Source organism: Equus asinus, chromosome 12, assembly GCF_041296235.1.
Source record: "Equus asinus isolate D_3611 breed Donkey chromosome 12, EquAss-T2T_v2, whole genome shotgun sequence".
In the NCBI taxonomy this organism is placed as follows: Eukaryota; Metazoa; Chordata; class Mammalia; order Perissodactyla; family Equidae; genus Equus; species Equus asinus.
In genome coordinates this window covers 65,567,050-65,583,005 of record NC_091801.1, presented here as the reverse complement: position 1 = coordinate 65,583,005, position 15,956 = coordinate 65,567,050, and the positions used below count along the sequence as shown (strand labels likewise).

The following is a 15,956-nucleotide window of genomic DNA, read 5'->3' as shown; positions in this document are numbered from 1 at the left end:
ACATGTGGACAAGTGGCAAATGCAGCCAGAATAACAGTGTCAAATATTTGGTCCCCAGAAGAGTGTGGGTGGAATTGAATCAGAAATGTTCTCTATAAAGAGTATAAGCTCCAAGACAGCCTGTTGGAGGCAGGGCCAAGTGGGCATCTGTTACCACGTGGCTAATTCTAACCAGTCTCTTGGCTGGATGCCCACTTTTAGCTTCAAAAGTAATTGACCTTAAGTCAAAGGGGACCAGTTTTACTGCCCCCTTCAACAAAGGGACCTGTCTACTTGGATTCCAAGTCTCTTCCAGTCTTCAGAACTGATCAACCCACCTTGATGCTCAACTTGGCAATCTGCTTTTTGATTCTGGGATGATTTTTCTGACCGTTAGAGTCAGGAAAACTAGCAAACATTCTTAGTGGTGTGACAACTGAATGACAACTGCATGACAAGACGTTTTTATTTTTGTTTTAGAAGGCAAAAGTATCTCCATAAACAGTCTTCAGTCACACAACTGCCAGCGTTATTTTCAAATTAAAAATTTTAATTTTGAAATATCTCATCATATATAACATAAATGTAGAGAAAATAATATACCCTGATGTACCACCACTCAAGTTTAATAAATATCAACATGTTATCATATTGACTTCAGATCTCATTTTTAAAAGAACTAATACATTCAATAAAACACAAGATCTTTTTCATTCTTTCTGTTGACCACCTCTCCCCTAAAGTTGGGGTGTATCTTACTGATCCACCTTTTTACTTCTACATACATATGTATATATTTGTAAATAATACATGGTTCTGTATTTTTAACAACGTACATAAATGGGACCATATCAACATAATATTTTTCCCCATCAATACTACATTTCAAGATTTATCCATGTCAATACACAGGGACAGAGTTAACGTTATTTAATTCCTTTATGGTATCCTTTCTATAAATATGCCACTATTTTCCATTCCTTGATGAATATGTCAGTTGTTCATCTGATCAAGTGCCTACATTGAAAAACCCTTGGAGGATGTTTCCCTATGATATATACCCAAAAATTTGTATATATCTTCAACTTGATAAAATATTTCCAAGTATTCGACAGGCTAATTTACATACCAATTTATATGAGTAATTTTGTTTCCCCACATGCTCATGAATATGCAGTATTATCAGACTTTAAAAACTGTTTGCTAATCTATTGGGTGAACTGATATTCCTTTCTTTTTTATTTTTCTCTTTCCCGGTAAAGCTGAGCATCTTTCTAGCATCATTTGTAAGTCTCCCTTCTGCCAAAATAATAAGATCAACATTAAACTCAAATGGGCAAAAGCCGTCTAAATCTTGGAAAGAAAATAACACGTGTCATCAATGCTCTCTGCTCTTGATGCTCAGATTCACCATATTTCTGGCCCTAAAGATTTCTGTCACCAGAGGCAGGTTTTAGATGATGTTCAAGAATCGAGTACTGAATTCCCTCTCTTAGCCACTCCATTGGCCTCGCCAAGACACTCCCAAGTGTCAGAGACATTTCCTCTTTACTCCTTGAATATCTATATTATGGTAGCTGTTCCCTAAAAATTAATTAACTAATAATTAATATTTACTTTAAATATTTCATTTGTATACTAATTTAAATTGAGGACTAAATTAATTATTTAAAATTAATAAATTAATTTAAAATGAGGACAAAAATAAATCATTTGAAAGTCAAAGATTCATTTAAAATAGAATAAATGCAAAGAAATCCACAACGAGATACATTTCACTACCTCTCAAATCAGTAAAAAAAATTTTCCAAGTCAGTGTACATATGGGAAAACAATCGTTTGAAAACTTCATATAACAATATAAATTATATAAAATTTCTCTAGAGTCAATTCATAATACACAGTTATACTTAATAATACTTAAGCCTTAATAATTTGCATACTTAATACTAATTTGCATACGTGGTGATTTGCATGAAAAGAAACTCCATTTCTAGGAGTTTATCCTAAGGAAATAACCAGACAACCATGCAAAGTTATATGTTGAGAATGGCCCCAAAGGCATTATTTGCAGAGCAAACTAGCTAAATGTGCAGTAACATGAGATTAATTAAACGTGACCTCTAAAATGACTATATAAAAGATTATTTAACAGCATGAAAAATATTCACAATAAACAAAATGAAAACAGAAGACTGCAAAACTGTTTCCATTTTTTGTGTTAAAATGCATTGAAAAAGATTGTTAACTAAATGTTAACAATGGATATCTCTAGGTGGAATTACAAGCGATTTTTTTTTTCCTTTTGCTAACGTGAATTTTCTAAATTTTATACATTAAATTCTTGTGGTAAAAAAATCGATTTTAAGGAAGTCAAAGACTCTAGGACTCTAGTAGGCAGCAGGTGGTTACCTCTTTTTCATCCCCAGCCAGGCCCTCCGTGAGAGGAGCGTAGAGGATCAGGTATCCTGAGGCTCCAGCCACCGGATTCCATTTTGCCCTCAGACTGTTCTCAGTCACATCATACAGTTCAAGGTCAGAAGCTATAGGTAAAGCAACTGCAAGAGGAGATATTTTTTAACGTTCAGCCATTTATCACTGTGCTTGCTTATTTCAAAGTATCTATGCATTAGGAGCTACTAAGTAAACATAGCTTATTTTTCAGATAATTTTCATCCTTAAATCTGTTCACATAGCCATGTAAGCCCCTTCTGGGAGAGTAAACATAGCGACTGTTTAAAATCAGGAACAACATCTTCTAGTTTCTTACACCCCACTACAGTGATGGACACATTTCTCTGGGAGCCAGTCAAGAGCAGCGGGACTATTCTGACCATCATTTTATGCCCATTACCACACACAGTGTCTGACATGCAGTGGCCACTAAAAATAATTGTTGGGTCACTTAATAAATGACAAAATGGGTGGCTGGACAAACACATATGTGAATGAATAAATACTCATCGACACAGTTAATTAGAGACAGTGATAAGATTTCACTCAGTCAGATGCAACAGAGCTTGAGAAAAATGGAATAATCAAGAAATAATATTGGCCATATTTTAGAGGTAAGGAGAAAAGAATTAAGGATAAATTGCAAGTTCCTGGGTTAAATCATGCCAATGAAAACCATGAAACATTGCTGTTTTCAAACATAATTCTAAGCCCTCCACCATCGGTTCCTACCTGCTTTTCCAACCACAATATCAAGTTTGGGACCATGCTACACAGGCAGCTCCCTGTCACACTTCTATCGGAGTGTCTATAGTACTTCTTGCGCTACTTTGTTTGCATGTCCTTGGCTTGAATTCCCTCTCTTACTGGACTAAAACTTCCCTGAGGGCAGAGATTGTCGCTAAAATGTTTCTGCAAAGCAACAGTCTTAACATCTGCCTTACAAACTGTTGCAGGGATAAATCCAAGAAAATATTGGATGTGGACTGTGGTCATCAAAGTGCCTGTCACATTGTTATTGGTGCTGTTTACACTGCCACTGTTCTATCAGAGGCAGAGTTTTTAGACCAACTTTGTATAGTGCCTAGCACGTAAGAGAAACTCAATTAATGTTTGAAATAACTAAATGAGTAGGTGATCATGTTTATTACAACTATATTTTCCCAGGATTCTCTGAAAGTTTCTGTGTGTGTTATCATGATCACGCTCAAATAAGAAATTACTAGCATTCAAAAACTTGTTTTAATTACAATGATATGAATAATGAAAAGAGATGTAACATAATTTCCATGGTATTCTACCAGACAAGAGAGCAACAGAACTACTGAAATTCAAGCCCAGTGCTTAGTTTATAACACGCATTCGCTAAATATTGTTTATTAAATGATTAATATTTTGCACCCTTCACCACTGAGGTTACTCTATCCTGAACATACCAGAGTTTTATAACATCCCTCCCAATATGTAGCACCTGCAAAACGCGACTATAGCACAATGCTGCATATACCGTGACAACTATTTTCTATGAATTTGATTCAGGATGCCCTCAATACAACCTAAGCAGAATTCCAGTTTAGGAAAGGCCATCTACGCAATGATGTACGAAGTCAGAAGTGGGGTAAAATTCAATACATACGCGTAGTTTCAGTTCCCCGTAGGCCTTCACTAGCAGTGTGGGCATATATTGCGAAGACGGCTATCTGATATTCAGTTAAAGACATCAAGTTCTTCAACACTGTGGACGATACACTTCCATCCACCACCGCCTGTTTAAAGAACAGTTCGAGGAATGAGAGTATGGAATATCTCAGATGCAGAATTGAAATCAAAAAGCAAAAATACCTCTTATTTTAAAGGCTACATGAAAAAAAAAAGCAAAAATACCTCTAGCAAGATCATTTCATTAAATATGTTCTTATTTATGCCACATCCTTTTTTCCACTGTGGCAGTCAATTCTCCTTGAATTTTACATGAAGTGATGCATCTTTTATGGAATACGTACTAAAGTCCCTTATTAATTCGTATCTAACGGAAATTGTGTCATTTTCAGGCTAATTATCATCCTATTCATGTTCACTTAATGACAGCAGACATGTGAAATTTTTCCATGGAGCTTTGGGAAGCATTTAAAAGGTTTATTAGTCATGAAAAAGATAGAACCAGTGGAAGCACTCTGATTTTTTTTAGTCCAGATGATTTAAAACTCCATGATCTACTTCTCTAACACATAAAAAAGAAATCATAAATCCTGCCATAATACAGAAGAAAACTGTAAAACATGCTGAGGTCAATCAGAGGTTTGAACAACAAAGGTTAGTACTTCAAAAAAAAAAAAAGAAAGGGAGATTTCATCACATTTTAACATATTCGCCATGAACTGCTGATTCAAAGATAGGAAATAGGAAGGATCAAATCACCAGGCAATAGGCGTTCTCTCCGGTGATGGCCAACTCATGAAAAAAGATGGCCACAGACGCTTTATTACGGCTTCTCCATTGCACTAATCTCCACAAATATCCAGGAAATCTCAAATCCTGGAGGACTATATGACCACGTAATTTGAAACACACAGACTTCATTAAGGCAGAAAGTTGAGACCACTCCCAAAGAAGAAAGAATATATGAATAGTAAAAAGGGGTTCTGGCCAGATCATTAACTACTGCTTCCTTTTGCTTTAGAACTCAAAAAGAAAAAAAAGTGAAAATAACTTGTGTTAGAAGTGGATACATAATCAGTTCTGAGGGTTATGTGATGGAGGTGAGAAGAGACGATGTAAATACCGTAATCCAGAGAGATGGAAGAACAACATGGACACGTGGAAATGTATTTCAGTCAAATCATTTTAAACATTTGTGACAGAATAATCTCCTTATATACACATTTCCGTCTTGTCCTCACTACTGTAGAAGACTTGAGAGAATAAAAATAATGGTTTGAAAATACTGTCTCTTCATTACCTCTTCTGGTTTTCCACCCCTGGCAGGATAATACACAATTCTGTATTTTTCCACTTTTCCTGGGGCATGAGTCCAGTTCACCATAAAGCTTCTGGCAGTGACTTCAGAGGTAATCAACTCTGTAGGCGGCCCAATGGTGGCAAGGGCTGAGGCTAAATTAAAGAAACACATAAAATGAACCTCTTTCCCAAAGTTATTTCTTACAAAACTGGGAAACTCCATTAGTTAGAAATGACTACTGCTTTTATGCTACCTCTAAGATTTTCATCTCCAGATACACTGATTCAGTTATTCATTCCCACATTTGTTCATTGAAACATTTAAGTTTCTACTAGGCACCAATCACTATGCAAGGTTTTGAAGATGCAAACTTCAATAAGACATAGTCCTTGACTTTCTTGAACTTTCTTAAAGATATGCTATAGAATAACAAAAAAAACAAAGACACAACATTAATCGAGCGTGTGTATACTAAAGGTGATATTCTGAGCTCTTTAGAAGCATTATCTCATTTAATTTCAACAGTTACTATTATTTCTCCTGTTTTGTAGGTAAGAAAACCAAGGCACAGCGAAGTTAAATAACTTGCCCAAGTCTCACAATTAGTAAGTATCAGAGCTGAGATTGATACTTGACTTCTTGACACAGAGCCTGTGTGTTTAAGCATCAGAGGGTATAGCTTCTGTACTGAAGACTTCAATGCAACAAATGTTGAATATCTAAAATTAAAGGGAAGAAAAAGCAACTAACATACACTGAATGCCCACTATGAGCTAGACACTATGTAAGCACTTTGTGTGTATTATATACTTGTTAACGCAAACAATTCTATAAAAGATTTGGGACAAGTAAGTTCAAAGTCTTTGAACTTTAGGACTTTTTACTCTCTAAGGGCACTTACCCCAAGGAACTTTAGTAACCATCACAATGGGGAAAAATAACCCTAGTTATTGAACACTAACTGTGGCTAGGAACTGTATTACATGATTTATCAGCAATCACATGTTTTTTGTGGCAATAGCTGGGCTCTAAAGTAGTCTCATTAAGAAGCTCAGAGAAATTTGTTCAGGAAAATACTGCTTGGCTGCCCAATCTAGTTCCAAGAGATCTGGTCCAGGGAAAGAGGAATGATGGAAGAGAGAAGGGCATGTCGCCAAATAGAATCATTCCACATCCTGGATACAATGAAGGTGGAAATAAGACCAAACTCTTAAAGGAGGATCTGGATGTTACCCTCTTCTCAGATCACATCCCTATAACCCAGGTATAACCTGCAGACCAATGATATCATGAAAGACAAGGGTTAAAAATCCATGATGACTGTGTTTCCAGGAAGATAGAGTAGATGTACTTTTCCCTATTTTTCCACTAAGTACAATTAAAAATTCTGGAAATTATATACAAAACAAGCATAAGAAGACACTGACAGGTAGAGAAAAGAAGGTAGATAAGCAAGGGACTGTGGGACCCAAGAAATAATACAGTGGTGAGTTCCCTGAGTTTTCCTTTTGCCTTATAAATCCCAGACATGTGCTAAAGAACCTAGCAACTGAGAAACATCCGTAGTTAAAGAAAAAAGCCCTAAGAAAGCCTGCTTTCTCCAGCCAAAGGATCAGGAAAGGGCCAGCCTGCCAAGACAGAAAACTTTTAGGCAATAACTGCTCTACTCTAGACAAATACCCAGGGACAGAACTGTGGCCCCACACCCTCTCATGCCAGCAAAGCCAACCGGGGAGACAAGACTTCTATTTTTCTTGGCTGTAACAGGGTTCCCCAACATTCACTCCTATCCCATCACGCAGCCAGGGTGGTGTGAGAAAAGACCCAGTAGGGAAGAGAGATAATTATCCCTGATGGGTGGTGATGAATCCTTCTACCACCTCCCTCCTCTGTGATATCAGTAGAGACCACATGAGGAGCCTAGACTTCCAACCTCACCTGGTAGTATTAAGGTACCACTCCTTTTCCCCTCTAGGATGCTGTCAGAGGACATCTAATGGTGAGTCAGTACTTGAAGAAATAATGCCTGAAAATTTCCCAAATTTGCCAAAAGATGTAAGCCACAGATTCCAGAAAATGAGTGTACCCAAAAATGATAGGCTCACAGAAATTCACACCAAGACATACCATAGTCAAACTTCTGAAAATCAGACTCAAAGGAAAAATCTTAAAAGCAACAGGAGGGAAATGACACCTTACCTACAGGGGGAAAAATTCTAATGACAGCAGATTTCTCATCAGAAACCATGGAGGCCAGAAGGAAGCGGCACAGCATTTTTCAAGTATTAAAAGAAAAGAGCTATCAACTCAAAACTCTATATCTAGCAAAAATATCTTTCAGGAATCAAGGAAAAACTCAAGACATTCTCAGATGAAGTAAAATTAAATAAGAGAATTTTCCAGCAAGACCTATCCTAAAAGAATGACTAAAAGAAGTTCTTTAAACAAAAAGAATATAATGAAAAGAAGGAATCCCAGGACTAGAGAAAGGAAGAAAGAATTACAGAAAAGCATAAAAATATGGATAAACATAATACATTTTACTTCTCCTCTTGAGTTTTCTAAATTATTTTTGATGGTTGAAGAATTATACCAATTTTTGATGTGGTTCTAAATATATAGAGAGGGAATATTTAAGAAAATTATACTATACACAGCTATAGTAAAGGAATTTGAAGGAAGGTAAGGTTTCCACACTTCATTCAAACTGGTAAAATGTCAACACCAGCAGACTAGGATATACATATAATGTAATACCTAGAGCAACCACTAAAAAAAGCTATACTAAGAGATTCTGTCAAGATTATCAATAAATCAAAGTGGAGTTCTAAAAAATGTTTAAGCAACCCACAGGAAAGAAAGATAAGGAAAACAGAGAAATGAAAACAGAAAGAACGAACATAAAAAACCACAAATAAAATAGCAGGCTTAAGCCCAAATGTATCAATAATCACATTAAATCCAAATGGCCTAAACACACCAATTAAAAAGAAGAGATTAGCAGAGCAAATTAAAAAACATGACCAACTATATGCTGTCTACATGAAACCAACTTCAAATGTGATATGGGGAGGTTGAAAGTAAATGAATAAAAAAGTTTTATCAAGTAAACATTAACCAAAAGGGAGTAGAAATGGCTACATTAGCATCAGATAAAGTAGAGTTCAGAACAAAGAAAATTACCAGAGACAGAGAGGGACATTACATAATGATAAATGGTTAATCCACCCAGAAAACATAGCATCCTAAATGTGTATGTATCAAAGAAAGAACTGCAAAATATATAAAGTAAAAAATGATAGAACTGAAAGAAGAAATAGACACATCTACAATTATAGATGGAGATTTTAACATAACCTCTCCCAACTATTATTAAGACAACTAGACAAAAAAAATCAGCAAGGATATGGAACTCAACAAGACCATCAACTAATAAGATTCAGTCAAAATAGAACATTGCACATAACAGCAGAATACACACCCTTTTCAAGCACGCACAGAGCATATACTGACATAAAAATAAACCACATCCTGGGCCATAAGACTAACCTCAGCAAATTTAAAAATTGAAATCATATAGAGTGTGTTCCCTGATGATAATGAAATCGAAATAGAAACCAACAACAGACAGGTAACAAAAAAAATCTAAACACTTGGAAACTATAAATAACACACTTCTAAATAATCAATGGATCAAAGAAGACATGTAAAATAAGATCAAAATTATTTTGAATTGAATGAAAATGAAAATACAAAATACATGGCATGTTGCTAACGTCATGCTAACATGATGCGGAGAAGGAAATTGATAGCATGTAAGTAATTACATTAGAAAAGAGAAAACATCTCAAATCAATAATCTAAGTTTCCGTCTCAAGAATCTAGAAAAGAACAAAATAAATCCAAAACCAGCAAAAGGAAGAAAGTAAACAAGAGCAGAAATCAATGAAATTTAAAACAGAAGAAAAATAGAGAAAATCAATGAAACCAAGAGCGAGTTCTTTGAAAAGCCTTTTTTTTAAAAACAAAGGACGAGCCCCTAGCAAGGTTATGAAAGAAAAAAAGAGAGAGAAGACAAAAATTACCAGTATCAGGAATGAAAGAGGATCCATCACTATAGACCTTGCAGACATGAAAAGAGCACTAAGGAAATACTATGAACAACTCTACACACATAAATTCTACACGTTCTATGAAATGGACCAACTCCTTGAAAAGCAGAAGCTTTCCCCCCAAGATAGAGAACAGGCAGGGATGTTCATTCTCATCACTCTTATTCAACATAGTACCGGAAGTTTTAGCCAGTGAAGTAAAGCAAGAAAAGGAAATAAAAAGCACAGAGATCAAAAGGGAAGAAATAAAACTGTCCCTATTTGCAAATGATGTGATGTTCTACATAGAAAATGCCCCAAAATTTAGAGAAAAATTCCTAGAATGAATTAACAAGTTCAAATAGTAAGGTCACAGGATATAAGATAAAAAATAGAATTGTATCTGTACATACCAGCAGTGAACATGTGCGCACTGCAATTAAAAATACAACTAAAACCTCCCCCCAAAATTGAAACACTTAGATGTAAATAGAAAAAAGAACTTGTATAGAACTTGTATTCTGAAAACGACAAAATCCTGATGAAGAAATCAAAGAATATCTTAACAAATGAAAGGATTTACCATGTTCATGGATTGGAAGAATCAACACAGGAAAGACATCAATTCTTCCCAAGTTGATATTTGATAATTGACAATTGACTTAATGCAATTCCTGTCAAAATCCCAACAAAATTTTTTGTAGAATAAAGATTATTCCAATATTTATCTGAAAAGGTAAAGGAAGAATGATAGCCAAAAAAAATTTGCAAAAGAGTAATCAAGTGGAAGAACTCAGTCTATCCAATGTCAAGACTTACTCTATAGCTAGAATAAATCAAGACCGTGTGACATTGGAACATAGACCCAATGGAACAGATTAGAGAACCCAGATATAAACCCACACAAGTTTGCCCAACTGATACTTGACAAACATACAAAGTAACTCAATAGCAGAAATAGAGCCTTTCAGCATGTCGTGCTGAAGTAACTGTATTTTGATAGGCCAAAAGAAAGAACCTGGAACTAAACTTCAAATCTTTTACAAAAAATGAACTCAGATCATGGACTTACATGTAAAATATTTTAGAAATAAAATGTAAAACTTTTAGAATAAAATACATAGGAAAATCTTTGGGATCTAAGGCCAGGCAACGGGTTCTTAGACTTGACACCAAAAGCACTAACCATAAAATTAAAAATTGATAAATTGGATCTCACCAAAATTAAAAGACCTTTGTTCTGCAAAACACCTTGTTAAAAAAATGAAAAGACAAGTTACAGATTAGGAGAAAATATTAACAAACCACATATCTAATAAAGGATTAATTTCTAGAATATAAATAAAGAATTCTCAAAACTCAACAGTTAAAAACTAAACCCAAAAAATAAAACCAAAAATAGCCCAATTAGAAAATGGGCAAAATAATGAATAGACATTTCACCCAAAAGGATATACAGATGCAAAATAAGCATGCAAAAAGATGTTCAACTTCATTAGCTAGCAGAGAATTGCAAATTAAAACCACAATGAGATATCACTATACACCTATCAGAATGGCTAAAACAAAAAATAGTAACAACAACAAATGTCGGTGACAATGCACAGAAGCTGTGTCACTCATATATTGTTGGTGGGAATCAGAATGCTACAGCCACCCTGGAAAACAGTTTAGGTCCCTTAACTAAACTAAACATGCAACTACCATACGATGCAGCAATTGCACTCCTGGGCATTATCCCAGAGAAAAGAAAACTTCTGTTCACACAAGAACCTATATGTAAATCTTCATAGCAGCTTTATTTGTAACAGCCCAAAAATGGACACAATTCAGATGTCTTTCAATGCTTAACAAACTGTGGTACATCTATACCGTGGAATACGACACAGCAGTAAAAAGGAAAGAGCTACTGATATGTGCAACAGCTTGGATGAATCTCCAGAGAATCACCCTGAGTGAAAAAAGCCAATCCCCAATAGTTACCGACCACATAATCCCATTTATATAATATTTTCAAAATGAAAAGTATTTAGAGATGGGGAATACATTAGTTGTTGTCAGGGGTTCAGGAGGGGTTGGAGGAAAGATATAAGTGAATGTGGCTATAAAAGGACAACAAGAAGGATCCTTGTGGTGATGGAAATATTCTGTATCTTGACTGTATCAATGCCAATATCCTGCCTGTGACACTGTACTGTGGTTTTGCAACATGTTACCACTGAGGGAAACGGACAAAGTATGCACAATCTGTAGATTAACTCTTACAACTTTATGTGAATGTACAATGATCTCAAAATCCAAAGTTTAATTTAAAAAAAAAGTGATGGCCTAAATGCAACACGGTGGAGAAAATTATCTAGTGGTTAAAATATCCCTTCTCCCCTACAGAGTCTGCCAATATACTCCCTTTTCTACTCTGATGATTCACGTCTTAGGAGAATAAAGGACTCTATTTAAAAAGTCAACATGAAAAATGACGAGAATTTTCATAATCCACGGTGGCCTTTTGCACAGGGGGACACCCGCATGCTCTGTCTCTCATTTTACCTTTGATCTCCTTGTCCTGTTCCTCCACCCTGGAGCAGACCGTCCTAGTCAGGCTCTCCACAACTGTGTGCATCAGGTCAAACTCGGCGACGTTGTACACATGAGTGCTGTCCGGTTCGGAGGCGATCTCCTGCAGTTCATTCTCATCGGCGTTTTTCACCCCTTGCATTGAGGACAACAGGGAGGGCCGTGACATTCATGCCCCATTTGAAAAAGCAACTGCAGTGAACCCGACCCCAGCCATCAGTCCTCACTGCAATAAAAGCATCGGCTTCTTTAAAGAGGCACAGCTCATGTCGGATTGGGTTTTTAAAGTCACCTTCAGAATCATTTTTAAATGATTAGATCTTAACTTTGTTCAGTATATCTTAAAAGGAAGATGTTCTGATGAAACTAAACTTCTGTCTTGCATGAATATTGCAGGAGCAATAGTAATTAAACCAGGATCCTAAACTATCAAAGCTTCACATTCCAATTTCCTTAAAATAAGTTTACTTAAATGGGACAGACTGCTAGAATAAAAATTATATATACAAAATTATTATTATTATTATTATTATTATTATTGTATAGCACTAAGGGAAAGCTTGGGAAAAAAATTAACACGTTCAAGTAAAATTGTCTGGCTAGTAACCACTGCAATTTTGCTAATGGAAATGGCTCTGGTTCTTCTATGATATTTATTACTATAGGTCAAGGGCAATGCTGGGTGTTTGGAACACACCAGAGAACAGAGTGAGGCAGAAAATCCTCGGCTCTCAAAGAACATTTCTAGTCTGTCTTAGCACTGGATGCTAACACTTAGAGTGTGCTTACTAGGCCCCAAGCACTTCAGTGTTTTATGTATGTTGACACATTTAATCCTCACAACCAACCCAATGAGTTTGGCACTAGTGTTTCTTCCATTTTATGGGTGACTAAATTGACGCACAGAGAGGTTAATTAACTTGCTCAAGGAAACACGACTAGGAAGTGGACAGCTGGGATTCCACCCACACAGTCTAGATCCACAGTTATATGCTTTTAACCATGAGAGCCTACTGCCTCTCAGAAGAGTGCACCTTAAAATGAGTAAACATTTACCAACAAAATTAGAAACAGAAAAAGAGAGGCCCAGGGTTGGGTTTTTTATGAGTGTGAAGGTACGATTTCTCCTCCTCAGGCTTCAGCCAACAAGAGGTATTTCTTTATAAATCCCTGTCTTGCAATCATCTGAGGGGGTTAGAAAGAGGTACTAAAGAACAAGAAAGAGAAATTACTTGTGGCAACATGCATTACTTTTTTGATGCCTTGCCGTACCATTTAATTTATCTTCCAACCTCAACATAATTGAGTAACAAAGCAATAGTTGTCTCTGAACTATTTGCTTTAGGGGGTTATAAGATAACAAATACTACTGATTTCCAGGTAATTTCTATAGAAATGTCCAAATCACATCTAAATGAGTTCACTTGAAGGTTTGTTTAAAAACTCATCCACTCATTATTAACCTGACCAGAAAATGGAGAGTAAACACATAAATTAATTTTTCATTATTTTAAAGTCTTCCACAGGGATTTCCTCTGCTGGACAAAAGGATAGAACAATAAAAAATGAAAAATAAATCTATCTCTCTGATGTATCTTGCCTGAAGGACCTTCTACAATACTTGCTAAAACACACAGTTGGATCTATGTCCACAATAACAAAATAACATTGAGTGCATGCTGAAGCAATGAGCTTAATGTCAATAAAGCTTTTCATGGCACTTAGTTAAAACCGGCAAGTTTGGATCCATACAAGAATTTTCTAGGGAAGATAGTCCCCAATCTGTCTCTCTCTCTCTCGTCTTTCCAAACGCAATAGTTCAACTGTTGCAAACAGCATGAAGAAGAGATGAAATGGTCATCCTGTCTTGAAAGGAATTTGTTTTATAGGAATTTTGCCTTGTTTCTCTTTGGGCCCCAGCACCCATCACAATGCCTGGCTCACAGCAAATAAGCAAATACTTCTTTAATGAAACATTCTATAAACCGTATTTTGAGGAGAAAATTTGGGAATGGATCAAAGGAATTGTTTCTTGTTATTTGAGTTTTTTGTTATTGTTGTTCACTGATAGCTTTGAAAGATGTCCTGTTAAACCTCAAGATGAGAAATGCGAATGCCAAGTAAATCTGAAATAATTCTCAGGACAAAATTCACATTTTAAGTCAGGACTGAAGTTGCCATATAGTTAAAACCATTTAGTTTGTTGCCCATAGAGGTTCCAAGGATGTGCTGGTAAATGTTTAACAATCAGCTTTCTGCACTAATTTGTAATGTTTTGCTGATTTCTCTGTTATAAACACCCTCACTATGGCTGATTTCAAACTACCAATGCAAGGTCACAGAATGCAAACTTGGGAAGAGAAGCACACAATTGGCTCTTGCAAATGGGTGTGACCTGGCTCCAGCATACCCCTGAGATATAATACACACACACACACACACAAACATACACACACTAATAAGGATATAATTTACCAAAACCAAAGCTTGAACTTATTTTTCTTATTTTTTCCTCTGAATTTCCTTTGCTCTTTCTTCTATGAACAGAACACACAGCCTTTACTAGCAGTATTTTATAACGGCTTTTGCTGTAGGAAAACCCCCTTCCCTTATCTGAATAGTAATAATAATACTTTTCTCTTATATCTATCTTTCACAAGTATTTTTATTTTTAATACTAAAGGTAATGTTGCTGTCTTAGGAATCTTTTAGACACACTAAATTATTTAACGACCATTTATTGGACACATTAAGTGTCAAGCACTGGGTTAGGTTCTGGGAACGAAAAGAGGAAGAAGACACAACCTTGCCCTCCAGGACGTCACTGTCCAGACGCCCTGCAGGGACAAGGAACAGGAAAGAGAGGGAAGAGCACTTTCCATAGCCCCTTCTTCCTTCTGCAGCTGTTCTCAATCAGCACGTGGCTGGACACTGTAGGAAATAAGTTCTGAAAAAAATGGCTTATCAGAAACGTGCTCTGATGAAACAAAACATATAAACAGGGAAACATTTTAGGATCTTTCTCTAAGGGAGAGAAACTTGAGCAATACACAAGGAGACGGTCCAATGGGTTTACCAGTAGTTCTCAACCTTGGAGAATGTTTTCAAAGTACAGATTCCCAGGGCCCTCTTCTCCGGATATTTCAATTTAGTAGGACTAAAACGGGTCCCTCATATCTGTATTTTTTATGCTGACATCCAGTTTGTCACTCCTAACTGGTGGATAAGTCCAGGGTAAAAAGTATTCTCTTCTGATAGAAGAAATATCTCACAGTCAGTTCACAAAGAGAAGATTGCATCATATTCTCAATAAATGTTGGGAGATAAATACATTTTAATGAGACTAAAGATTGATAATAAATAGAAAAATTAAATACGTAAAACATAATGAAATGGACCATTCATAATAACCAATTTTAAATGTTTTCAGAGCCCCGTTGAGGAACTTGCTCTGGCATTTTGATCTGTATTTCAGTGTTGCTTGGCAATCAGGCTTTTTTTCTGCTGAGAAAGTCTGTCAGTCTCTACCAAATAAAAGACCTTCTGGTTGCCAAAGAAAATGTAAACATTTTAATCAAGAGCAAAGTTGCATCATCATCTAAATATTGTGCAGTTCTCTGAATGTGTGCCATACATATCCTTTTCCACAAGAACGATACCTTATAAAGAGTTAGTGTCAAAGAAATAATATGGCATATCTAGAACTCTGTGCTTTCTTTAAATAGCTTCAGGATCCTAATTCCTTGAAAATGATAAATTAGTTTCTCTCTATACGACCAGAGAAGAGACAGATATAAAGTGCTACTGAAAAGAAAAGTCTCAACTAATTAAAAGATAACAAACACCTACCCAGAGATCCTCACACTATTGGATGTATGACATTTGCCATCACTTCCATT

At 35.9% G+C, this 15,956-nt stretch overlaps 1 protein-coding gene across 2 annotated transcripts in view; it reads right to left on the bottom strand.

Moving 5' to 3' along the window:
- Positions 1-15,956, bottom strand: part of COL14A1 (collagen type XIV alpha 1 chain) — a 218,905-nt gene that overhangs the window by 135,090 nt on the left and 67,859 nt on the right. For both annotated transcript variants that reach the window (XM_014855292.3, XM_014855291.3), the window contains exons 9-12: positions 12,031-12,192; positions 5,393-5,544; positions 4,070-4,199; positions 2,392-2,537 (exon numbers count right to left, since the gene is read on the bottom strand). In XM_014855292.3, coding sequence (XP_014710778.1) covers positions 2,392-2,537; positions 4,070-4,199; positions 5,393-5,544; positions 12,031-12,192 — 590 coding nt within the window. The remainder of the gene's footprint in view (positions 1-2,391; positions 2,538-4,069; positions 4,200-5,392; positions 5,545-12,030; positions 12,193-15,956) is intronic.